The sequence below is a fragment of the Mesoplodon mirus genome (assembly GCF_964341445.2).
Source record: "Mesoplodon mirus genome assembly, chromosome: 4".
In the NCBI taxonomy this organism is placed as follows: domain Eukaryota; kingdom Metazoa; phylum Chordata; class Mammalia; order Artiodactyla; family Ziphiidae; genus Mesoplodon; species Mesoplodon mirus.
Window position 1 is genome coordinate 174,794,288 of NC_138979.1, and position 27,785 is coordinate 174,822,072.

The 27,785-nt window shown below is 42.6% G+C and overlaps 1 protein-coding gene and 1 long non-coding RNA gene across 8 annotated transcripts in view; both read right to left on the bottom strand.

Moving 5' to 3' along the window:
* LOC309802031 overlaps positions 1 to 27,785 on the bottom strand; it is a 622,798-nt gene that overhangs the window by 147,542 nt on the left and 447,471 nt on the right. The gene's annotated exons all lie outside the window — the stretch shown is intronic.
* The window catches only part of EFCAB11 (EF-hand calcium binding domain 11), a 173,010-nt gene that overhangs the window by 73,703 nt on the left and 71,522 nt on the right, over positions 1 to 27,785 (bottom strand). Inside the window, exon 6 of one of the 7 annotated variants that reach the window (XM_082618670.1) lies at positions 24,528 to 24,686. The exons of the other annotated variants lie outside the window; for them this stretch is intronic. Within the exon in view, the coding sequence (XP_082474796.1) occupies positions 24,620 to 24,686 (67 nt within the window). The 3' untranslated portion in view covers positions 24,528 to 24,619. Of the gene's footprint in view, positions 1 to 24,527; positions 24,687 to 27,785 lie in introns of those variants that run through there. 7 annotated transcript variants of the gene reach the window in all.

Consider the following 27,785-nt stretch of genomic DNA (forward strand, 5'->3'; position numbering starts at 1 on the left):
ACTGAAACTTGGTTCTCTGTTGGAGACATAGCTTCCCTCCACCTGTTCTCCAAATCCCCTTCCCTCCTTAGTCTTCTGGAATCTCACCATTGATTGCCCCTTGCCTCTTGTATCTTCAACCTTCTCTCTCTATGGGCTCCTTCCCATAGAATTATAATAACTCAAATCTCAACATCTCTCTCTCTCCCCCCACTCACCCACTGCACCTTTTTCTATCTTTCCCCTCCTGTCCTCCACCAAGCCCCTCCTCTCTCCTCTTCCCCACTCTTCCAGCTCTTGGAGCCTACCACTCCATAGACACTGTTCTGGATACAGTCAATGACTCAACAACTACTTTCTTGTTGCTCCATCTAGAAGACTCTCTTAACCATTTCACTGACTTCTTGACAACACTGGTCATCACTGACCCCTCCTTCTTCCTCTATCTCCTTGGTCTCGATGACCACATAGTCTCTGGATTCTCTTAATTCTCTGGGCACTTTTCCCGGCCAGCTTTGCACACTCTTCAAATCTATGTCTCTTGTCCAGCTCTTCCTCCTCAGCTTCAGAACCACATATGCAAATGCTGACTGGGCATCTCCTCTTGGATAGCTCGGAGATGGCTCAAATGGAATACATCCTCCCCCTTTTACAACCTGTACCTTCTGTTTTCCCTCTGTCAGTGAGCATCATCATTACTCCCAGGTGCTAAACCTGGAACCTAAATTCAGTCTTGTAAAAAAAAATTTTTTTAATTGAAGTATAGTTGATTTACAATGTTGTGCTGTTTTCAAGTATACAACAGATTCATATATATATATATATATATACTTGAATCAGATATATATATATATATATATATATAATCTTTTTTCAGATTCTTCTCTATTATAGGTTATAACAAGATATTGAATATAGTCCCCTGTGTTATACAGTAGGTCCTTGCTACTTATCTATTTTATATATAGTAGCATGTATCTGTGTAACTGTTAATTCCAAACTCCTAATTTATCCCTCTCCCCCACTTTCCCCTTTGGTAACCCCAAGTTTGCTTTCTATGTCTGTGAGTCTATTTCTGTTTTGTAAATAAGTTCATTTGTTCATGTCTTATATGTGCAATCTAAAAAAATGATACAAATGAACTAAATTTAGTCCTGATGCCTACCCTTCCCTCCTTAATCACACCCAATCTATTTACCTAGATCTGTAAACTTCACACAAATCTCCCTTAAATCTGTCCACATCTCTCCAACACCTGGGCCATACCCTAGCCCAGGTTCCATAATCTCTTGATTTGGTTGCCATGGTGACCCCTAACCGGTCTCCCTGCCTCTAGACTTCCATTCTCTACAGCCAGAGAGATCTGTCTAAAATGCAATCTGAAGTCACTCTCCTGACTTAACCCCCTCCCCTGGGATCCTCCATTCCCCTAGGGGGAGGTCCTCACACCTCACACACTCACAAAGCCCTTCCCGACCTGGCTACTGTCTTCTAGTCCAGCTTCACATCTCACCATCCCTCCACTCTGTGCTCCTGTTACACGCGACTTCTTTTATTTCTGCAGTGAAGTCATGCTCTCTCACATGGGGACCTCTGCACATGCTTTTCCATATACCCAAAGCAATCAAGCTCTCTTTGCCTGGCTAACTCTTACTCATCCTTCAAGCATCACCAGAGACATTAATTCCTCCTGGAAGTCTTCCCTAAAAAGGGCCAGGTGCTACCATATCACTTTGTGCTTCTCCTATCATGACACTTCCCACTCTATGGGAACTATCTGTTTAACTGTGGGTGACTGCTAGCTCTGAGGGCAGGGCCCGTGTCTGTCCAGTGCACCATACTATCCCTGTACCAGCTCAGGCCCAGTACATGGTAAGTATTCTTTATGTACTAAACCAGTGGTTCTCAAACTTTTTGCATTCAGGATTCCTTTAAACTCTTAAAAACAGAACTCCGAAGGCTTCTGTTTACGTGCATTAAATCTATCAATTGTTACCATACTAGAAATTAAAACGGAGAAAAATTTAAAAGATTAATTCATTTAAAAATAAGTTAATTACGTTTTAACATAAATTTTTAAAATGAAAACTAAGTAAACTTTCCAAAACAAACCAAAAAATTGTGGTAAGAGAATCATTTTACACTTTTGCATGTCTTTAAAATTCTTAATACTTACAGCTGGATTCTCCTATCTGCTTCTGAAATCCCTCTGTGGCATTCTGATTGTGGTATATAAAGAAAAATACAGCCTCACACAGATATGTAGTTGAAAAGGGAGGAGTATTTTAATAGTCTTTTCATATAACTGTAGATATTGCTTTTGATATTATACCATAACTCAGTAAGTGGTAATTTCTTACAGGCTAGCTGCAATGTATAATTTGAAATCATATCAATTAACTTTTCATACTTTGCTACATTAAAATCCTTTGGTGTATTTTCTATTTTCAATGGACCTTTTACCCAACCATGATTTTGTAACATCATGCATTGGTTATCTTCTAAATGTTAACACATTTCATTATACAATATTTTAAAAACTACATTTGTTAATATAACCACTGAATTTATCAGAAAAGTCTTTAAGTATTGAGAAACTGTCAAGCTCACAGTGGCAGATAGATTTCCCCAATTTTAATTTTCACTTGAAAGCTTGAATTTTAGCATTGGCAACAAATACTGTCACAGTTGTTTTCCTTGAAATGACAGGCTTACTTTGTTCATTTTAAAGAAAATGTCGACCGAGTACTCAAGTCTAAATAACCGTAGTTTGTCTGTCAGTCATTCTTTCAAATAAAAAGTGTTCCATTAAAACAGTGGCCAGTCTACATCTCAACTTAACTGGGTAAGAGCTTTTCCTGGAGACAATCATCGTGCCTCCACGTGTGACAGAAATGCAGTATGGGTACTTCCCAGAATGTTAAAAACATGTGCACTTGAGAATTAAGATTTAATAAAACAAGTTTTTATTGCTTCATCAAGGATACTCAAGAGAAACTGACTTTTATTTTTAGCTGTGAGGGCAAAGTGGTGAAGAATACAATGATTATCAGTACAATTTGGTGTTACTGCCTTGATTTATGCCAAAAACAGGTGAAACGATTCATGCAATGCTACCTACCACAGATTTTGCATCATCAATGCAACTGTCAAGAGAGTGAGACAAGGCACACAGTGCCTTAGCATTTTGAAAATAGTTTGGACCTCATAGACCCCTTGGGGCCAGGGATCACACTACAGAACTGCTGGGCCAGATGAATGAATACAAGGAAGGAGACCGCAAGCCAGCTTGGGCGCTGGTGATACTGCTGTCCAGCACTGGCCCTCCCAACTGGAAATCCAGCCTGAGCACCTCCTGCATGGCTGACCCCTCTGCTCTTTGCTCTTGGGCTTCTAGTTGCTTCCTCCCATCCAACCCTTAGGTGTTGACACCTGGGCCTTAAGTCCTGGTTGGAACCTGATCTCCTGGTTTCACTTTTGTTACTTCTGGGACCCAGCTCTGGGTATCAGCCCTCTGGCCTTAGGCCCCATGATGAGGAGTATTTTTCTGGACCATTCTGGGGTGTACTGGCCAGGTTTACCTCTTGCTAGCTCTGTGTATTGCACTGTGCATGCTGGAGAAGGCAGTGGGGCAGGGAAGTACAGGGTTAGAGATGTGGTACAAATTGATATTGTTTAGGGATGAACCTAACTTTGAAAGTAAAACAAAACTGTTTTGCTGTTTTACTTCTTGTAAGACAAGGTGAACTATTCTTATACTCTTGCAGATAGGGGTCAAATAAAAACCTTCATCTGGTCAGTGAATATAAGTTGAAAGAAATGACCAACATATTACAGTTTTAAAGATGTGTGCTCATCCATTTCTCTCCCATCAGTACCTTCTGGATACGCATCAGGAGTTCATCCAAGTATGAGACCTTGGTAAATGCATCTTTTAAATATGAAAGTTGGAGTTGGGCCTGCACAGAACAAGGTATCATTTCCTGAAAATAGCTTTCAGCAAATAGCATATTAACTTAGTAGCAAATTAGTATAATTTTCAAGGTGGTCCTTCCTATTGAGTAACTCATTTTTATCGTTACACAAGGAATGCTTTCTTCTCCTTGCATACCTCTTATATTACTTTTCTGAGTAATTCTTCTTTTTTCTAAATTTTTATTGGAGTATATTTGATTTACAATGTTGTGTTAGTTTCCGGTGTACAGCAAAGTGAATCAGTTTTATATATACATATATATATATATATCTCCATTCTTTTTCAGATTCTTTCCCATATAGGTTATTACAGATTATTGAGTTCCCTGTGTTATACAGTATGTCCTTGTTAGTTATCTATTTTTATATATAGTAGTGTGTAGATGTTAACCCCAATCTCCTAATTTATCACTTCCCCTTACGTTTCCCCTTTGGTAACTGTAAGTTTGATCTCGAGATCTGTGAGTCTGTTTCTGTTTTGTAAATAAGTTCATTTGTATCGTTTTCTTTATGAGATCCCACATATACGTGATATCATATGATGCTTCTCTTTCTCTGTCTGATTTACTTCACTTAGTATGATAATCTCTAGGTCCATCCATGTTGCTGCAAATGGCATTATTTCATTCTCTTTTATGGCTAATTAATATTCCATTGTATATATGTGCACATCTTCCTTATCCATTTCTCTGTCAGTGGATGCTCCCCTATCTTGGTTATTGTACGTAGTGCTGCAATGAACATTGAGATGCATGTATCTTTCCTTTTCTTTTTTTTAAAGAAATTTATTTATTTTTTAAATTTATTTTTGGCTGCATTGGGTCTTTGTTGCTGCGCGGGGGCTTCCTCTAGTTGCAGCGAGCGGGGGCCACTCTTCGTTGCGGTGCGCAGGCTTCTCATTGCAGTGGCTTCTCTTTGTTGCAGATCACAGGCTCTAGGCATGTGGGCTTCAGTAGTTGTGGCACGCGGGCTCAGTAGTTGTGGCTCGCAGGCTCTAGAGCACAGGCTCAGCAGTTGTGGCGCACGGGCTTAGTTGCTCCGCAGCATGTGGGATCTTCCCAGACCAGGGCTCGAACCCATGTCCCCTGCATTGGCAGGCAGATTCTTAACCACTGTGCCACCAGGGAAGCCCCATATATCTTTTCGAATTATGGTTTTCTCTGGATATATGCCTAGGAGTGGTATTGCTGGATCGTATGGTAGTTCTATATTTAGTTTTTTAAGGAACCTTCCATATTGTTCCCCATAGTGGTTATACTTTTCTGAGTAATTCTTGAACTAAAGATTCCATATCAGCATAACTACCTCCTTGTGTTTTGAACAGTCAAGCTCCCATCATAGTAATGTGTCTGTATGAAACAACCGTTTAATATCTTCCAAGAGTTGGTGATAGAATGAAGCACTTTTCCTGACATTCCTCAGCTCTCTTGCGAGAAGAGGCCAGAGGTTTAACTTCTGGGGGGACTTTGGGAAGACTTCTCATGCTGCCCTGGCAGTGAGGGGTACTGTGGTGAGAAAGCAGCACTGTATGGGGTGATGGATGCTCAAAGGCACAGAGGCTGTGCTCTGAGGAGAAGCAGGCTGAAGGTGGGTGGGCACTGGGGAGATGGAGGCCATCCAGGAGCCCTAGTTCCAATGGTGCATCTCTGGGACAAGGGATCTTGAGGGTGACTACCTTCCTCTTCCTTCACAAACAGGAATATGCTGAAGTCCAACACGAGGCTGGCCTAGGTATCCTCAGCCACTGAGAAGCTAGGATCTTGAGTTCTGAAGGGAGAAGGCCTGGGTTTGAATGCTGGCTCCGTCACTTACAAGCTGACTGACCTCGGGCAAGGGACTTCTCTAATCTTCAGAGCGCTTAACTATGAAACAGCTAGAGAACATGTACCCATCTTGTTATAAGGCTGTAAAGAATCATCTGCGTAAAGTGCCTAGCCCAGTAGCTGGCATGTGGCAAATGCTTAACAAATGACAGCTGCTTTTATTATTAGTATTAACACTCTTCTTCAGAAAGTGTAAGCTGTACATTTCCCAAAAGGAGAAAAAATGAATCTAGGACTTTTATATTCTTCCCCTACCAATCCCAGGAAGAGGTTCCTAAGAAAAAGTTGAAGATTCTATCAGATTTCCCGGCCACCAAGTAAAGAATATGTCACTCCCCAAGAGGAGTGTTTATACCCCAACTGGGAGGGACATCTTTATTTTTTATTATTTATTTATTTTATTGAAGTATAGTTGATTTACAATGTTGTGTTAATTTCTACTGTACAGCAAAGTGATTCAGTTATACACATATATACATTCTTTTTCATATTCTTTTCCATTATGGTTTATCTCAGAATATTGAATACAGTTCTCTGTGTTATACAGTAGGTCCTTGTTGTTTATCCATTCTATACATAATAGTTTGTATCGGGCTTCCCTGGTGGCTCCGTGGTTAAGAATCTGCCTGCCAATGCAGGGGACACAGATTTGAGCCCTGGTCTGGGAAGATCCCACATGCCGTGGAGCAACTAAGCCTGCACGCCACAACTACTGAGCCTGTGCTCTAGAGCCCCCGAGCCACAACTACTGAGCCCACGCACCACAACTACTGAAGCCCGCACGCCTAGAGCCCGTGCTCCGCAACAAGAGAAGCCACCGCAATGAGAAGCCCGTGCGCCGCAACAAAGAGTAGCCCCCCTGCTCGTCGCAACTAGAGAAAGCCTGCGTGCAGCAACAAAGACGCAACGCAGCCAAAAAAAAAAAAAAAAAAGTTTGAATCTGCTAATCCCAAAGGGGGGAGACCTCTTTAGACATAAACATTTGGATTAATAACAAAGAATTATAAAAAGACGCACTCTTTTTTTTTTTTTTTTTGCGGTATGTGGGCCTCTCACTGTTGTGGCCTCTCCCGTTGCGGAGCACAGGCTCCGGACGCGCAGGCCCAGCCGCCATGGCTCACGGGCCCAGCCGCTCCGCGGCACATGGGATCCTCCCAGACCGGGGCACGAACCCGCATCCCCTGCATCGGCAGGCGGACTCTCAACCACTGCGCCACCAGGGAGGCCCAAAAGACGCACTCTTATCAGATGAAGGACACCAGTGTGAGGTCCCAACCACAATTCTAGGCCTTGAGTCCCTTGATCTCCTCAATTCTGATGACCTTCACCTCTACTCTGCTTCAAAAACTGAACTTAATGGCAAGACCAGGGGCCTTGCCAACTATCCAGAACTTCTCTGCATATGAACGGTTGAGTGTCAAGATCCCATTCACTGTGGATAACTCGCCATTCTTACGACTCTACTGCTCATTTATTCCCAACTTCCTTTCAACATCTTCTGAGACTCCTAGGACCCTGACCGCTTAACGTTCTCTCAGTCTATGAATAGCCGTCCAGTTTTACTTGTCCTCTCCCGAGCCTAGAGCCCACAGGCCAGCCTGTAGTTATACTGACCACTATCCTCAATTCTCTGCCTCCTCATTCCTCCTAACACACCCAGCCCACACGACCCAAACTCAAGATCGGTCCAGTTATAATTCTCCGGCCAGGCTTTGGATCCCACCAACCACCTCCTAAGGCACTGGGCTCCTTCCATCGTGTTCCTATACCTTCACTTCTATCAATACTTACTATTCCTTCCCAACACATATATGTTGTTAAATATCTCCCTAGATTCCCAGTTACTTCTCTAGCAGCTGATTGTTCAAAAGTCGTTTCCCCGGGCTTCCCTGGTGGCGCAGTGGTTGAGAGCCCGCCTGCCAATGCAGGGGATGTGGGTTCGTGCTCCGGTCCGGGAAGATCCCACATGCCGCAGAGTGGCTGGGCCCGTGAGCCATGGCCGCTGAGCCTGCGCGTCCGGAGCCTGTGCTCTGCAACGGGAGAGGCCACAACAGTGAGAGGCCCGTGTACCGCAAAAAAAAAAAGTCGTTTCCGCCACTTCTCTCTACTTGCTCGCCATCAATTCACTCCTCGACCAAAGCAACCTGGCTTCTGCCACCATTACCTTAACCAAACTGCATTTGTTAAGATTATCGATGTTGTTCATCTTGCCCAGTCCAAGGAATCCTTTCTAATTCTTACCTTTTATGACTCTGCCCTGTGGCATCTGAAATGGTTGATCCTTCCTTCCTGCTCTAAACTCTCAGCTTGCCTTTTAAAAACCAGCGTTGCCCGGGGCTGCATCCTTGCCCTCTCCTCTTCTCACTCTGTAGACCCTTCGGGTGTAACCCACTCAGACCCAGGACGGCAACTACTCCCAGGACTCATAAACGGGTACCATCTAGCTTAGATGTCTCTGATGAATGGAGACCCCGTATGCAGTTTAAAAATGTAGACTCTGAATTCAGACAAACTCGCATCCAAGTCCTGTCTCTGCACTTAGCAGCTCTCTGGCCATCAGAAAGTTATCTTACTTAAACCTCAGTCTCCTCAGCTACAGAATGGGAGTAATCATATCGCTGGTATGTACGCTAGAGTTCTTTTGAGGACTAGCACATGTAAATTATTTCTTTTGAAATAACACATGTAAAAAGCACACAGTTAATAATGCTCACCAATGTTAGCTACCGTTGTTGTTATTACAGGATTTTTTAAATCTAAAAGCCTTCAAAGCAACTCAAACTTCACGTAATAAAAAAAATTAACTTGGGACTTCCCTGACGGTCCAGTGGTTAAGACTCTGCAACCCCTCTGCAGGGGGCACAGGTTCGATCCCTGGTTGGGGAACAAAGATCCCGTATGACACAAGGTGCAGCAAAACAAACAAACAAACAAAAACCCCATGAACTTAGTCAGGAGTCCTCCTGACTCCAAAGTGAATGCTTCCTGGCCCTGGTATCTGACTTTAGTGTTCGAGTCCCACACCAAAACCCAGGGCATTTATTCTGGACTTCTTCCGTCTTAGCCACATCTAGCAATGTGCTGGGGAACTGGCTGTCATGCAAAAAAGAAAAATTTCCTGATTTGCAGCATTTGCTGATTTCAAGCTACCAAGGTGACATCAGGGCAGAGCTGGCTTGAGGGCCTGCACGAGCGGCTCCAGCAGACTACTGGATGCGTAAGGCCCCAAATCCTGTTAATTCAGATCCAGATAACTTGACTGACAGCAATTTTCCAAAAACAACTTAGTCAAAACCAGGTCGGTGCAAACAACAAAGTATACCGTTTGGTGATAGGCTGCGGACTTTTTCTCTTTTTATTTGCTAATCTCTCCAGCCTCCACACCGCTCCGCCTTCCCCCTCCACACTCCAGCCTGACCGGACGGCTCTCCACTCCTGCCAGGCACCACGGTCTCCGCACCTGCAGTACCCTTGGCCTGGAACGTCTATCCCTCCGGCCTGCCATCTTTCCCTGGCTGACTCGGGTTCTTCCTCACCTTTCAGTTTAGGCATCAGCCACGGGGGATTACCGGGAACAGAGTAAATGTCAAACAACGGGACTTAAGTTGGAATAGTGCAAATGTGAGACAATTGGAAGACTGCTTAAACAAATTATACTAGTTTTCAAAACACACATGGCATGACCCTATTTCAGAAGGGAAAAATGCACATAGGCACGGAGAAGGATCTGAGAAGCTAGTCTCTAGGGGTTTTAGCAGTGATTTTCTAAATAATGGGTGGGATTCTGTGCATTTTTTTTTTTGTCTATAGTTTCCATAATAAGCATGCATTGTTTCTGTAATAAGAAAACCTATTTCTATAAAGCCCTTTTATTGTTAATGTCTTTGTATTCCAATTTTTCACAATGATAGACCATTTTGGACAAGGATGAGTGGCTGACTATTCATTTGATAGAAAAAACCTGGAAAATAATGGAAAACAGGTAATTGTGTGTGCATGTGGTTTAAAATGACATATTTATTATGTTACAGTTCTGGAGGTCAGAAGTCCGAAATGAGTCTCCCTGGGATATAATCAAGGTGTCAGCAGGGCTGCATTCCTTTCTGTGGCTCTACAGGAGAATCCATTCACTTGCCTGTTTCAGGTTCTAGAAGCTGCCTGCATTCCTTGGCCCATGGCCCCCTTCCTCTAACTTCCGAGCCAGCAGTGTTGGCCTGAGTCCTTCTCACACTGCAGTCTCCCTACTTCTGACTCTCCTGCCTCCATCTTCCCCATTTAAGAACCCTTGTGATTATACTGGGTTCACCTGGATCATCCAGACTACTCTTATCTTGTTAGCTGATTAGCAGCCCTATTTCCAGCTGCAACTGTAATCCCCCTGGCCAGCCATGTGCCCTTTGCCCCAGTAACACAAACTCCATGTCCCTGAACATGTCATGTGGCCTCAGTTCTCCATGCCTCTGCATGTGCAATGTGCTCTGAAATGCCTTTAAAACACGTACGTGCACACACAGCGTGACACGATGTGATTAACACGACCACACCATAGACTATCAATAATAATCCTATCTGCCCTATGCACACGATTGTGCCTTCTTCACCTTGGCATTCTGAGTGTCTCTGGAACTCAGGTACCCAAAGCGTGTTCTGTAGACCAGCAGTATCAGTATTACTTGGGACTGTGGCTACTAGATATGCACATTTTCAGGCCCTGACACAATATCTACTGAATGGGCAACTCTGAGGATGGGGTCCAGGAGGCGTGTTTAAAAAAGTCCTCCAGGCTTCCCTGGTGGCGCAGTGGTTGGGAGTCTGCCTGCCGATGCAGGGGATGCGGGTTCGTGCTCCGGTCCGGGAAGATCCCACATGCCGCAGAGTGGCTGGGCCCGTGAGCCATGGGCGCTGAGCCTGCGCGTCCGGAGCCTGTGCTCTGCAACGGGAGAGGCCACAACAGTGAGAGGCCTGCGTACCGCAAAAAAAAAAAAAAAAAAAAGTCCTCCAGGTGATTCTCATGCACCAAAAGTTTGAGAAGCACTGACCCAGGTCCTCCTTAATGTTGGCTGAATGAACTGATAAATGGTTAAAAACCTGTGATGCTCCTTTACATTTTTTTTTTTTTTGCAGTACGTGGGCCTCTCACTGTTGTGGCCTCTCCCGTTGCGGAGCACAGGCTCCGGATGCACAGGCTCAGCGGCCATGGCTCACGGGCCCAGCCGCTCCGCGGCATGTGGGATCTTCCCGGACCGGGGCATGAACCCGTGTCCCCTGCATCAGCAGGCAGACGCTCAACCACTGTGCCACCAGGGAAGCCCTCCTTTACATTTTTAAAAACATACCTCCAGTCCAAGCTTTTGCTTTTATATGTGTCAACCTGGACCGATGTATATGTATATACATAAGTAAAATAAATAACCAATCTTTTCAAGATGTCCAGTGAAATTTGACTCATTGGATCACTGTAGGACATTAAACTTTCTTCTCTATAAACAGGCAGTTAACACAGGGCTTCATTTCTTATTTGTTAGTTGTTCAGTGGCTACATTTGCATTACAGTTCTGAATTTTGGTTGCAGGAATAGAACCCCAGGAAGGTAAACTCACAGCGTCTTGCCTAGGACCACACAGCAATTTAACGGGAGGCCAGGTTCAGACGGAGCAGCCTTGGAATTTCCCCCTATGGCTGAGTGTATGGAGTCACAGTGCTGTTCTACCTTTAGGTATATCACGGTAATTAACTTGGTATAGAGACCTCAGGTTACAGTACATACTTTGTTTTGTGGTCAGGTAATTAAATGTGTAAAGGTCCCTACCCTCTATTTGATCATTACCTAAAGGACATTCCTATGGGGCCAGAAGTGATTTGTTGTTGTTGTAATATAGGCAGCCTTTTTACATCTCCCTCTGTAGCTGCTGAAATCTTGGCTGGCACCCAAATGCCCCACTTGGGTTTTGTTCAGGAAAGATTTCTTCCAGCTGCTTTATTTGTTGCACAATTACATGTATGAGCTTCCAGAATGTACAAGATCACAAGTCAAATGAAAGGCTTCAGTTCCCAGTTCGCATAAAGAGATAAAATTTGAAACCAAGGAAACAACAAAACATGGCTAAATGAAGGGCTAAGTAGAAACGAGACTGAATAGTATTCTTACTAAAAGGTTAGCACGTGCCAAAACTCGAAAGGAAAATGAGACACCATGGGGTAATCGTAGTATCCTTGTGCTATATTTATGGCCACACTTGCAAAGGGACTCAGACTCCCTCTTTAGCATTTACAATTTGGGGCACAGCAAGCTGACAGAAACGAAAATATATACCTGTATTTAAGCAATTATACTCCAATAAAGATGTTAAAAATATATATACATATACACCTGTATTTAAAAATAAAAACTTGCACACTCACATTCATAGCAGTATTATTCACAACAACCAAAAGGTGGAAACAACCCAAGTGTCCATCAACAGATGAATAGATAATGTGTTATATACATACGATGGAATAGTATTCAGCCTTTTAAAGAAAGGAAATTCCTTTTAAATGTGGATGGCCCTTGAGGACATGATGCTAAGTGAAATAAGCCAGTCAAAAATGAGAAATACTGTATGATATTACTGATATGAAGTACCTTGAGTAGTCTAACTCACAGAAACAGAAAGGAGAACTGTGGTTGCCAGGGACTGGAGGGAGGGGGAATGGGAGTTTCGTTTTTGCAAAGTGAGAAAGTTGTAGAAATTGGGTGTACAACAATATGAATATAGTTAAAGTTATGGTACTACACACTTAAAAATGGTAAAAAGAGGGCTTCCCTGGTGGCGCAGTGGTTGAGAGTCCGCCTGCCAATGCGGGGGACGTGGGTTCGTGTCCCGGTCTGGGGGGATCCCACGTGCCGTGGAGCGGCTGGGTCCGTGAGCCATGGCTGCTGGGCCTGCGCGTCCGGAGCCTGTGCTCCGCAACGGGAGAGGCCACGACGGTGAGAGGCCCGCATACCGCACAAAAAAAAAAAAAAAAAAAGGTAAAAGGAAAAAAAAAATAAACACAACCACATATATAGGACTTCTGTTTTAAGGACTGGAAGAGTATATTTAAAAATGAAGTGAGGTATCCTGGAGATTTGCCATCATTTATGTCGAGCCTGAGGATCAGGATAAACAGGCAGGTCTAAATGGAAGATGTAAAGTAAGGGGAGCAGGAGTCCATGGTTACTTGTGGCAGATGGAAGAGTAACTGAAGAATCTGCAGATAAAGAACTACAGGTCACAGGACGTGAGAGGAAGGTGACCTTTGGCACAAGCATGGAGAGTTGGACCAAAGGAGGAAAAAAAATCATCAAATGCCAAAAAAAAGTCTGGAAAACTTAAGAAGCAAAAATCGGAGGTTTCATGAATTGCAAAATTGGGTTGGCCAAAAAGCCCATTTGAGTTTTTAACAGAAGAAACCAAAAGGACCTTTTGGCCAACCCAATATATACTGGAAAGTATTTAGAAGTCGATGGAGTCCCAAACATCACTTGAGCTTCAAACACATCACACACGTATCCACTGTGATTAAGCCTCGCAGGCTTGCTATTGGGTTGGCCAAAAAGTGCGTTCGGGTTTTTTCCACATCTCACAGAAAACCTGAACGCACTTTTGGGCCAACCCAAATATATCACAAATGGGACAACTGGCGTATGTAAAGATCAAACACAGTGAGACCTTCAGGAGATCATGTGTAAGCAGTTAAGATGCTCTTATCTGAAGCCATCTGGACCAAAAGTCAATCAGCCAATTTAAAAAAGTCTGTTGAAAAGGGGAAACATGCAAAAAATGGACACAGCCAGTTGTGGATGCTGGGGACCACCACATCCCCCAACTGGAAGTGTCACCTGCTGAGAGTACACAGGTGAGAACCTCTCGGGCTTCACTTCCAGCCAAAGGAAGTCGCCTTGCTCAAGGTGATGCCCACCTCCGCTGGGGGGTAGCCCACACCTGATGTCTGGTCAGTGCAGGAGGACAGTACGAACTGCCTCACTCGGCCACATCTCTGAAGGGTGGTCGGCACTAGCATCCCCACGCCATTGGCTGAGGCCTGAGCTTCAATTCTCCTTCTATTAGTCCTGCCTCTCTCACTCCCATCCAGGCCTGGTTCCAAGAGCGCTCACTCCCCAGCAAGCTTCCTGCCTGCAAATCTCCATCTCAGAGCCTGTTTCCCCGGAGCCCAATCTAAGACACACACATAACTTAAACAGTTAATTTTAAATTTTAAATATAAACATGCATTCATTCTCTGATATTTTGATCTATGCCAAAGCCTTCATCTTCGAGAACCGGTCCATGGATCAGCGTGCTTTGTTCCCTTTCTTGCATAAACTACACCTAAAATTTTAGAATTACCTATTATTTCCGATTTTGGTTTCCTGAAAGTAAGAAAACTTAAAGACCACTAGAAAACAACCTAGATGTGGAATTCCTCTAGCTTTTTAAATTCCACCAATCCTTAACAGGTATCTCACCCACAGTTAATGTGACAGATTAAAACAACTTTTACTTTTTTTCTGTTGTTGTTGTATGCGGGCCTCTCACTGTCGTGGCCTCTCCCGTTGTGGAGCACAGGCTCCGGACGCGCAGGCTCAGTGGCCATGGCTCACGGACCCAGCCGCTCCGCGGCATGTGGGATCCTCCCGGACCGGGGCACGAACCCACGTCCCATGCATCGGCAGGCGGACTCTCAACCACTGCACCACCAGGGAAGCCCTAAAACAACTTTTTAATTTAATAAACTACATATAAAATTTACCATCTTTGTTCAGTCGTATTAAGTGGTACATTCATATGGTTTTGCAGCCATCACCACCATCCATCTCCAGAACTCATTTCATCTTGCAAAACTGAAACACTGTCCCCATTAAATAATAACTCTCCATTCCCCCTTTCTCCTCAGTCCCTGGCAACCACTATTCTACTTTCTGTTTCCATGAAAATAACTATTCGAGGTACCTTGGAAGTTTTTCTTTAATTTATTGAGTTACCTTTATTAAGTCTTTCCAAAATTTATTCTGTATAGAAAAAGCAGCTGTGGGTCTTCCCTGGCAGTCCAGTGGTTAGGCCTCTGCACTTCCACTGCAGCGGGCATGGGTTCAATCCCTGGTCGAGGAACTAAGATCCCACGTGCCACACGGCCAAAAGACTAAATACATACATACAAATGTACATGCATACAAGTTAAAAAAAAAAAAGCACTGTCTTTTTGGATTGCACTTATGTCCTGTTTGCTTAATGTTTAATTAAATCACCTAATTACAATTATAAGTTCAACTGGCATAAATAGGTTTGAGAACAAACAACATAGAACAGGTCTGGGGACAAATGCAACTCAGACAGTTGGAGAAGTACATGAGGGCACTAGAGATAAGGCTCCAATTACAACTGGTCAACATGCTGTGGGCATCCACTAGACGGCTCTGCACAGGGACTGGAAGCTTCCTTTAAGCTGCCGAACTGGTTAAGAGAGCTGCTTCTACTTTATAAAAATAGATATTGATAGCATTTATTGAGCACCTATTATGTTCCAGGCACTGTGCTAAGCATGTAACTATCATTGTGTCACTTAATGTCCATAATCTGTGAGGCAAATATTATCATCTTCATTTTATAATACCTACAGGAAACTGAGGCACAGAGAAGTACTCAAGCAATTTATCCAGAGTTGCACCACTAAGAAGTGGCAGAGCTGAGATTTTCAAGTTGGTGTGAATCCAAAGCCTGTCCCCACTCTACCTGCCACACTGGCTCTTCAAATGAATATTAAATAAAAGGTGTAACAAGAAGAAAAACACAGAAGTGAGCCTTTGTTTTCTACTGGCATCACACAAAATGACAAAATATGTCACAGGTAGTCTTTTTAAGACTATAATTTAACAAACGGGAGGCACTTAAATTCTCGTAAGACAGGACTGTAGGTAATACAATCTGCAATTGTTATTTGTTTATATAGGAATGATTTCAGTTAATCAAAGACAGAAGAGTTAGGCAGAATTTGTAAGGAAAGAACTGAAGTCAGACATTTTAATTATGCTATCAGATTAGCACAAAAAAGAGAATAAGCTGGAAAGTTTATAGAATATAATAAAAGCTAAGTATGTTATGTCTCAAGATAACTCTTTGGATCAAGAAAAAGAGAGAGCACATCTAAAATAATTCATAGAATCAGATAATAAGTGACTAATCAAAGAGGTCTCATTACAACCATCTATATCAACACCCACATGGAAAAACCAAGCTATAGTTTTTTTTGGCCACACTGCACGGCATGCAGGATCTTAGTTCCCCAACCAGGGATTGAACCCATGCTCCCTGCAGTGGAAGCGCAGAGCCCTAACCATTGGACTGCAGGGCATCCCCCCCCTTTTTTTTTTCCCAAGCTACAGTTTTATTAGAAGCATTTTCCCAAGAAAATAAAACATGAATTTGTGGTTGTCTTTTTGTTTTTTTCAGTACACGGGCCTCTCACTGTTGTGGCCTCTCCTGCCGTGGAGCACAGGCTCTGGACGCACAGGCCCAGCGGCCATGGCTCACGGGCCCAGCCACTCCGCGGCATGTGGGATCTTCCCGGACCGGGGCACGAACCTGTCTCCCCCGCACTGGCAGGCGGACTCTCATCCACTGCGCCACCAGGGAAGCCCCTGTGGTTGTCTTTTAAAAAGAAAAATGAATGACAATTCAAAACAGATACAGTCAACACTGAAAGCTAACCAAACCAAAAAAAAAAAAAGGAGGTATTTAAGATTGCCAAATCACGAGTAGAAGCAAGCTCCGTTTAGCAGCCTCTGGGCGACCTGGCAGAGAGATGAGCCCTCGTCGTCCAGGACAATGTGGCAGCTCCCTTCTACATCTACAAGCAAGAGGTCACTCATTACTCCCCAGTCCATCCAGGATGTTGAGATATAATGATAGCTATAGAGATTCCCAACAGAACAGCACAGCCAAGAAAGGCTGCCTGTGCCACTGGGCTCTTTTCTACACCAACAGTCCATGAACCATCAACAGACACGCATCTAAGACCTAGGCTCTCTCCCAGATACCCTGACAACTCCTCTCTCATGGGGCCATCTGACCTTGATGCCCATTTCTAGACAGAACACCTTCCCTGGTTGTCCCACAGACACATCCCAAGTTGACATCATCATAAACCCCACACCTGCTCCTCCTCCTGTGTCCCCGTCACACTGAATGGAGCCACCATTCACTCAGATTCCCAGGACGGGGCCTCGGGCCCATTCTCAACTCCTCCACCTTTCATATCCTGTCGCCATGGTGATTTACATGTAAAACATCACTTGAATGCATGTGCTCTTCCACTACTCCCTTAGTTTAGGACCTAGACTCTTGCAAGGAGGCTTCTTAGTAGTGATCAGTTTGGTCAGGGGGTCAGATAGACAATCTCCCCATTTACTGAGCTCCAACTTCATATCTAAATATCATGTTTGATTCCTTTGAATCAACCAGGGTAGAATCCCTGGAAAAAATGGGGAAAGAGAAAGGAGATTTTCCCTTTCCCTTTTAGCACTGAAGTGCTAAAGATTAGCACTTTAGGTGTGAGAAACTTTTTGCATCCCACTTAGAGATGAAAGAACATCAGGTTAACACCAAAAATTCATTTGTAGCCCAAATATAATAGGCCAGTTGATTTTCAATAGCCTTTTATTCAATCAAAAAACTGTCTCCTTTTAGCAATCTCTCTTAAATCACAGTGATTCATTCTGGGTAAACACAGAGATACCGCCTAAGGAATTTCTCCCAGGTGAAATCTGTAAGGATGCTACGTGGGCCTCAGGTGCCTACTAGAGTCTTCCCAACACCATCTATGCTGATGAACAAAACATAGACCTGACTTTGAAACCCAAACTCTGCCACTTACTAACTGCAGGGCTTCAATCAAGTTACACAATCTTATAGAGAAAAAGAAGACAATGGTATGCAGTTGTATATAAGGCTTGTTAAGCTTAACAACAAACAAAGATCAGCTAAGGGCCAGGCACTGCCTTGAGCACCTGAGATTCAAAGATGAAAGTCACAGCTCAGCCCCTTGCACTTCCAGTCTAGTGGGACAGACAGATATGGACCAACAAGTGTGACAACATACGTGAGTGCTGGAATCAAGATGTGAGCAAGTTCCATGAAGAGGGAAGGCTGGGGATGATGGAGAAGAACTGAAAGAGAACTTATTCGAAATAGGATAATTATGTAAACACCTGATACCTGGCTCACTTAAAGAATGCTTTTTGGTTGTTTTTTTAATTAATTAATTAATTGATTAATTTTTAAATTATTTTTTTAATATTAGGTTTTTTTTTAACATATTTATTGGAGTATAATTGCTTTACAATGGTGTGTTAGTTTCTGCTGTGTAACAGAGTGAATCAGCTATACATATACATATACCCCCATATCTCCTCCCTCTTGCATCTCCCACCTAGAGGGGTAGGATAGGGAGGGTGGGAGGGAGACGCAAGAGGGAGGAGATTTTTTTTTTTTAAACCCACATTTAAGCTTACAACTGTTACTGATGCAACCTTTTTCTTGTCCTCCTGAAAGTTCATATATAAAGTCACCAACAAAACACCTGATGGTTACTCTATTGTGAAGACACTCAAAGAGCCCTGACAAGAGGGCCTCATGCAAACAAGACAGGTGTCTGAAGGAGCCACCTGGGAAGTGAAACCTCCAGCCCCAGTCAAATCTTCAGATGACTGCGGTCCTGGCCAACATCTTGAGTGTAACCTCATAAGAGGACAGGAGTCCTGCTAAGCCATTCCCAGATTCCTGACCCACAGGTATTATGTGAAGCACTAAATATTAATATTTATTGCTTTAATCTGCTAAGTATCAGGGTAATTTGTTACTCAAAAATTCATACCTAAGACATAGGTCAATAGGGTATTAGTGAGAAGGTTTTTGTATTCAGGACAGCATAATTTTTAGTTAAAAACCAATTCCATTTCTTTTCTCTGGAGCACAGAAATATGATACACACGATGGCAGGTTGTGAGGCAATGAGGGGTTAATGCTGGTTCTACTTCCTTCCTTGCCTCACATCACCACCCCCCAAAGGAAACTATAGTTTAAAATACCAGACTTATATAACTAAAAGAGAGTGATGCATTGTGACTTCTTAAAGACAATTTAAAACAAGGTATATGGCAAGGCAAGTAATAATGAAAGCAAATGACTTATCACTAGATTGTAAGAATTAAGCAAATAAAGCACCGTAGTTCTAGCCACAAATATTAGGTAACAAACTATGAGTTTTGAATTTATCAGAACTGATGATTTGGGCACTCAATCTATTTCATTTCTTGAAAAATATAATTTATTATGGGTAGTATAAATTAGTATTTAAAGTTTCGAGGTGTTATATCTGTAGCCAAAAGAAAGGGCATTTTATTCTCACTTATTATTGATCTCAAAGTTAAGATTCATTTATTCACAAACATTTACTGTACACCTAATTTCTTCCAGAAATTCCCCTAGGGTTTGGGAATGAACTGATGGAAATTATAGTCTGTGACCTTCAGGAACTCATAGAGGGTAGACCAGTGCTTCTCATATGAGCCTGACCTATTTTTAAATATGGATGCAAAGGCCGATTTCTCGAAACTCAAATATTGAAGGCGGGCGAGTGGGACCTGGAGATCTCCATGGTTTTACACTCATAATTGTTTCTGATGCTTGGTCCGATGGTTCTCCACCACCTGGGTGGACGATAATACAGTACAGCCCATTTACTCGATCATCAAATATTTACTGAGCACCTGATCTGTACCGTGGGTGCTGGCTGCTGGGGGGTGGGGGTGGGGGGGTGGGTGAGGCTGTATACCAGAAAATACACAACATGAAGTTAGAAGGAAAAGAGAGTCAGGCAAATGAAGGAACAGATGATGTTCCACCATTAGCAAAGCACCTCCAAATGTGGAATCACACCGTACGGTAGGCTTGGTGACTAAGTTAAATGATAAAGTATATTCAAGGATTCTGACATTTTTTTTTATTCAAAAGAGACCTAATTGGCCCAACATCATGCAGCAAAGAAGAGAACTGAATCTAGGTCCTGTGACTCCGGTTCTTACCTACTTTTTTCTTGATCGGTTCCTCTCAGGAGTAAAGCACATCTTCATGAACCAGAATAAGAACAAAGAATATTTCTCAGTTCTAAAAAGCTTGTGTTGTTGTTACTATAGGCATACTATATCTTAGGAGCTATCAATCTGGGGCATTTTTGAAAAGATACAATCAGTGAAGAAAAAAACAAGGTGGATGTGAAAAATGTCTTTGAAGCTATTTCAGTTGCTACTGCTGGAAAATGTTTGAATTTCAACTCTAGTAGGCATAAAATAAGCTTACAGAAAACACCGGTTTTGGAATCTGAATCAATGACCTAGAAATAAATCTCCAAGAGGGATAAGCAAAATTTTGAAAGAGTAGAATCAAAGAAAATAAAACTGTTATCTCTAAATGGTTTGTAAAAATAATGTTTTGGGGTTACAGTTGGAAATAGGTACATTTTAGAGCTACAGGTATTAATGATATACTGGAATTTTGTGACATAACACTAGTCAGCTAAGGAGTAGATTTCCTTCAAAGGGGTTTATCACTGGAAATAACTGAAGGAAGGATCTTGTCTTACAATCTCACCAATAATACAAAATCTTCTCCCTTTTCTGGGTCTTTGCCATCTGGCATCTACTCCTGCCACTTTCCTGAGGTTACTCAAGGGTCAACATTTTGTCCTTCTCTGGTACAAAATCAAACTCAGACCTCTTATATTTTGATTTCTCTGCTCACCCTGTCTTCCTGAAACATTGTCTTCCCTTTGTTCCCATGAAACTGTAGGTTCCTGGCTCTCCTCTGACCCCTCCTTGCCTGGCTTCCGTCCTAATCATGGGCATCCTCTCAAGGTTTTGTCTGGTCTGCTTCTCTTTCTAATCCTCCGTTTATGCTAACATGCGACCATGATTCTCCCACTCACACAAGCTCCCCAGCCCCAGGAGCTAACTGGCATTGCTTTGGCATTGCTTCGCAATATCCAATCAGCTTTTGAGGCTATCAAATTCTTTCTGTGTAACATTCCCAAGACTTGACCTTCCCTTCATATGTCCATGTCCTTTACTCTGGAACCTCATCGATTAAGCCCTAGTCAGTTACCATGGCTTCCAGTGGACCAGACCGGTACATCCTGCAGCCTGAGGCCAGATGAAGATCCTTTTCATCATGCCCCTTCCTTGTCCAAGGATCAGTACATGCCTTGCTGAAGCCAATGACTTTCCCCTCTGTAAGCCAAATATTCTGCTTTCTCCAAGATCCAACATGAAATTCCTTCTTGGATGATACCAACCTAATCCTCTTCCACAGTGAATTTTAATTTCCTCAGCAACCATATCTGGATCACTCTCTCTCACACCCGCTTTATTGCAACTAAAGGGCAGTTCCTTTTTTTTTTTTTTTTTTTTGCTGTACGTGGGCCTCTCACTGTTGTGGCCTCTCCCGTTGCAGAGCACAGGCTCCGGACACGCAGGCTCAGCAGCCATGGCTCACGGGCCCAGCCGCTCCGCGGCATGTGGGATCTTCCCAGACCGGGGCACGAACCCATGTCCCCTGCATTGGAGGTGGACTCTCAACCACTGCGCCACCAGGGAAGCCCTAAAGGGCAGTTCTTGTAGAGACCACCATAATAGGGGGGGCCAGCACAAGCATCTCCATGTTTGCTAAATTGAACTGAATTTACTGCAGCTCTGCCAAAATTCAATTTAAATTATATAAAGATTGAAGGAATGTAGAAAGCAGATCTTGCTCCAACCATAACAGTTATTACTTCAGTTTCTTAAACTATAATAACAGAAATAGATACACACTAAAAGCATTTTTTAATTAGGAAAATCAATGGAATAAAAATCTTTATATATTCTTCTTAGTTTTCTCTCCCCTGACGTTTTAGGTGATCTTATCACTCCAATTACAAAACAGTCTTTTGGCATCTGAAGAGCTAAGGATGGATGACAATGAACGGATAGACTCAAGTATGTGAAGGATGAATTGTATCCAGAACGCTGTGGGTCAGAGAGAGATTTTCCAAATGCGAAATGAATTCTGACAGGAAGCTGCCTGCTGGGGAATGAAGGAAGGCTTTGAAAAGCTAGTAATCATAATCAAATTGTAGTTGTGTTGACTGGTCAGAAATACACAAGTGGAATCTACAATGTAGAAGTTGTTCTGAGAAGAACTTAATTATGCAGAAGAGGAAGCCAAAGATCTTTTAAAATGTGATCATCCACATCGTCAAACGTGTTAATACGTCACAGATAACAGGTCTGTCTCACAAAATAACCTATGTTCAAAAGTTCTTTGCAAGGCTCATAAATCTTACCTCCTTCAAATCAAGATTAGCTCCTGACTAGGTAAAACTAGCAGGAAGTTGCTTTAATAAGATAGTTTAAAAAAATGTGAAAATTAAAATCATACACATGTATTTATACCTAATCTCTTCTCTATTATTTCTTTCTAATCATATGTGAAATGTTGTTTTCATTCATTCACTAAACATTTATTGAGCACTGTCCAAAGCTCCAGGGATTCAATGATTCCTACCCAAAATGAACTCACAGGCCAAAGAGGGGCACTCACGGGCTCGGTGGAAAGAAATGGAGAGTAAAGAACAGGAAATAACTAAAAGGGAAGAAGTAACACTGAAATGGAAAATTTTATGTTTACTCCTAATTTACTAATTAAAGAATAATCCGACAAATCAATGTCAAATAAAGGCAGTGAAGAACTCTGCCAACTTGATCACAGTCAGATTCAGTTTTCTGAAATTCTCATATGTGAATGTGTCAAGCCAAGACAGCAGTGAGGAACAGTCTGGAACACTTTAAGATGCTGAAAAATAGTGACTGTGTAGGTAGAACAGTCTTTAGCACCTACAGATAAGAAATGGTTCCTAGATTTATTTCACAAGAAATATAACTGTTGATACTTTTATCTTCTAGCTTGCTTTTGGCAATAGTTTCTTCATCACTATAAAAGAAATTTAGAATTATATTATTATATCATTATAAAACAATTCTAAAAGAACAATAGGGAATCATTACAGAAATTTTGGAAAATAACAAACGGTCGGAAGTGATCCATATAACCAAATCCTAACAATTCTACAGGAAACTGTAATACAACAAAGAAAATCTTGGAATCAAACAATATGCTCAATAATAATTTTAGGGAAAATGGAATAAAAGGCAACTGCAAAAGCAAAGTTACCTGGTGGCCTGGGGAGCCCTACCCTTCCCTGCTGTATCTGAGCCTCTCCCACCCTCTGCAGGACCACCCGTCACCCCAGCAACTGCTCCCTCTTCTGAACTGCTTATTTCATCTTACCCGGTAGAACCAGACAGTGAATAACCTGCTACTATTTATTTTCCATGTTTTCGCCTTTTTTCCCCAAATAGATCATATGCTGTTTCCTGAGGACAGGAAGTATGCCTTCTATTTCTCTGTATCCCCAGCAACTAGGAAGCACCCTGCACAGGATAAATGCTTGTTGATGAGGATGCATATGCTCATTTTTAATACTTATGTGAATATTAACAAAATCTAGTTGGTTACTATTTTGAAGAAAGGACCTGGGGTTAAAATCTTCTAATATTATATATTTCGCCTTATTTGGCAAGATTTCTGAAGAATTCAGTACAGCTTTGTATTATTTAGACAAGTAAAAATGGTAATAAAACAATTCTCATTAAAAAAGTGAAAATTCATTTATTCTCAATTTTGAAATCTCTTTAAACTTAGATAAAATATACAGAGAACAAAAGGTTATCAAACCTTTCACTAACCAGTAACCCTTATTTGTCCTTCCCCTCTGCCAAACTCCAGTTTATAAAGTCATTCTAATACATCAGTGAGGAACACTGTTTAAAAAAATTTTAATAACAGTTTTAAATAATGCATCATTATATGGGGATATATGTAGATGTACAGCTGATTCACTTTGTTATAAAGCAGAAACTAACACACCACTGTAAAGCAATTATACTCCAATAAAGATGTTAAAAAAATAATGCATAACTGTCCTAAACAAACAGGACCCACACCTTTTTTGAATTCCACCTACCACACCCCCTACACTCAGCCTATGTAAACTTCAGACTCCCAGGTTCAAATGCCAACAGCACAGGGCATCAGACACAAAACTCACTGTGTAATCTGAGAGCCGACTGAGATCAGCTACACGGAGGAAATGAGAGTTGGGATGGGGTGGGGGAAGGGAGAGGAGGCAGCAAGTGATCCTGGAGCAGTGCGATCAGGGGGCTCTGGGGACCCCTGAGGGAGGAGGACACGAAAGAAAGGATGAGCCCGGAGCCCAGAAAGGCAGAGGAAGAGCTCCCCCTCCTCCTCTCTCGGCATTTTAACACTAACAGGCCCACAGGCATTAGGGCGGGGTTCCCCTGCTCTAGGGATTAAAGATGCTGGTGGGCTAGCCTGGGAAACTAAGCAGCAGTTTACTACATTGTCTGGGGCACTACACTCCAAGCTCCAGATTCAACTTTCCCAAACTTTAGAAACCAATCCGTTCTTAGTTGGGGACTATACTCTGTCACTTCCAAAAGGGAAAACTGTGTACTAAGCCCATAGTAAGTGTGCAATAAACACCCATTTAACTGATGGATCAACAGTGTACGACCTGATCACTGCCTCAAAGAGCCTGATCCCTGGGGAGAAACTCAGAAGGACTAAACAAAAGGAAAGGTTTCTTTTTGATCATCTTCCAAGACCTGCACGTAGTTTGTGAGAGTGGCCTGCGTTTCGAATCATGCATTATATTTCAACCGTCACTGCGCATGAGATTGTGCGGTCCTCAGGAAGTTTATGATATGAGATATTCCTACGACAAGGAGGTTTTGATTTGGCATCAAGCTCCACCAAAAGAAGGCATGCATAAGTACATATCGAGATAAAAGTACCCCATAGAGCTGAGGAGTGAACCGACTCCTGTCAAACTCTTTCCTGGAAACACTACAGCTGGGGGTTCTCTTCCTGAGTCATAAACACCCAGCACTGGCCTTCCAGGTGCTGCCAGCCTGAGGCACCCTCCGGGGCAGGCTCCTCCTGCTATCTTTCTGCTGCAGTTCCTTGTTCTAAGTGCTCCGTAAGTCAGATTAAAGTATTTGTTTATTTTTTCAGTAGCCGACTAAAAATAAATCTGCAAGCTAAGGATAAAGAAAGACACTTCAAATTCTGCCTTTGAAGCCCACTTCACGGCAAGTAATTGACTTCCCTCCTAGGGACCAGTTATAGATCAGGGGGAAAACAGCATTCACAGCTTTCACAAGAATACCAGAGACTGAAACACGATTCGCACCCAGCTTACTTTCTCGTAGAAACAAAGGTGTGCATGCCCTGTCTCCTTCCCTCACCTGAGAGAACTATCACCATGTTTAGCTAAATAAAAATCTCTCTAAGGTGCTTGTCCCTCCTCCTCATACTTTAGGAATGTTACCTCCAGCTTTTCCAAAAATATCAACCACCCAGATACCGACGACAGGGTTTTGATAAGAAGAAAAAGTATAAGATTCACTAAAAAAGAGGGGTAACGGGATCTCGGCAATGTAGTCTCCCTCCTGCCTGCAGGCCACAGAGCTTGCCCACTTGTCCCTACTACGTAACTTCCTATTGCCACAACCCTCTGGCATTCTGATATCCATCAGATAAAAACATTCTGTATGCTCACATGACAGTGTTAGGATTAATGGATGAGATGACAAGGCTGTCACACTGCTAAAAGCGTGAGCTGTAGAATCCACACACAGACTGCACTCTGGCTGGGGGAACATTAAGTTACTGCACTTCTCTCTAAGCCCTGCTTCAATAAACAAAACGGGGGTGATGATAACAGCCACCCTGGGGCTGCTGAAAAGAGTAAATGAAACAAAGTATGAAAAGCATTTAGTCTCCAGTAGGTGATAAAAATATTTAGCGGTAGTATGATGACAACCTAAGGGTGACCTCACAAAGAATCTAGTGTCTTAACTCTCAAGGTCAGCTAGAGAAGGGTTGGAGAGCTCCCAGAGGTCTTGTGTGGGGTTGTCAGCAAGCAGCTGCAGTCATTCTTGGGGGACACGGACAAAATTCTCTTCAGAGTTTTGCCACCTGAGAAAGGCTTGAAGGGCCCTTGCTTTTCTCTTGCTCTCTCTCTCTCTCTCTCTCTCTGTCTCTGTCTCTCTCTCTCGACTAGATAGAAGATAGACTTAGGAAAGGAAATAAGACTTCTCCATTCCCCTTGGACAGAGAAGTTGGTAGAGTACATATAATACTTCCCCAAATTTCCCAAATGCATGGGTAATGCCCTCTTAGTACTATAAACATACAAAGTGTTTACGGTCTGTTTTTAGGAATAATGAAAAAGAACAGTATCTAGAATTAGACATCAAGCTAAAAATAACTCTAAATTGGTCCTAGCTTAGGCAAATATGAGAGCACTTAATTTGCAAAAATTTCATGATGTATCCACTCTCCAAGAAAGGTCAAACCACTGAACCTCTCCAGTATTTCTCGCACAAAGGTATAGAGATGTACCATTTTCCTGTTGCATGTGGTAGGGCTCTCAAGGGAAGACATTATCCTCTACCAAAATCCATATAGAAATCTAACAGATGCTATGCCATTCATAGCAATCCAATAGTTTTAATTATAAACTAAATTTCCCTAAGCTGGTCATAAAAATGTATTGCGTAATAGTTGATACACACAAAAGAACGAATATATGTTAACAAATAGCTACATTATGAAGCTTGATAATAAAACCAAAACCCGTGAGCCCAACCCCAACTTAAGAACTAGAAAATTTCCAATATTAGTGTAGCTACCTGTGTGCTCCTTCCCAATCTTAGCCCCGTGCCTGGCCTGCAGAAGTAGTCGCTTTCTTAAACTTTGAATTTATCATTCCCTTGCTCTTCAAAATATTTTTTTGCAAAGATGGACCTTCAAGTGTGTATTATTTACTTTGGCTAAACACTGCAAAAACTTGGAGACCTTTATCTCCAAATGGATCTAAAGTTGGCGCCACAGAGCCTAGGATGTCTCAGCTGTTGCCATTCTTCCTTAATAGGCATTATGTGCCCTGCCCCTCATCTCCCAAGAGAGTCAACAGAAGTTCTAAGGATTCTCTCGGTTTGTGCCCACAGCAGTCACAAAATTTCCTGCATTCTCAGAATAGGTGTCTGTCTACACAGCTGCTGTCTGAAATGGGTAGAACTTTCTACCCACCCAATATGGGGGGGGGGGAGCATGTCACTGTCAGCATCCCATCCTTGTTGATAAAACTGTTAAGAACTGCGAAGGGCCGGAGAATTCAGCCTCCTTGCAAGCTACCAAGGTAGCTCGCCACAGTTTCACGGATGCTGGCAGAAGATCCAGGTCTACTGGTTCAGAGACAAAGGACTTCATTACTCATGGCACAGAGAGCAGCACGAGCATCACACGTTTGCATCAGTTTCCTGTCCCCCAGATTCTACGGGGTAGTGTAGATGCCTGTGCACACAGAGGGCTGCATCACAGAAGAGGGACCTTGAGCTTATGGAGTCCAGCATGCCTGCCTTTTGTTCTGGAAGGAGCCATTAACTCCATTTTCCAAGGATGTTCACCATACAAATGTCTTTGAAAAGAGACTGTGGCACAAAAAGCAGTCAGTGCCTTACTCATAAGATGTGTAGAAACAAGAGAGTCCATAGAGTTCCCATAGTCAACCATTATCTGTTATACTTCAATTAAAATTTTTATTTAAAACGTTTTTAATGGCATGATTGTTTTAAATTCTATCTTGAACCCAGAAGTGACAACCATATTTACAGAGCCTCGTGGAGGAATGTGTGACAATGTGCAGGAAAAGGTCCCCCAAAAGATACTTGTTTATTACAGCTGACAAATATGTGCTTTACAGGTTCAGGACTTCAGAGGCTTTGAGGGAATCTTTCTGACTCCGGTT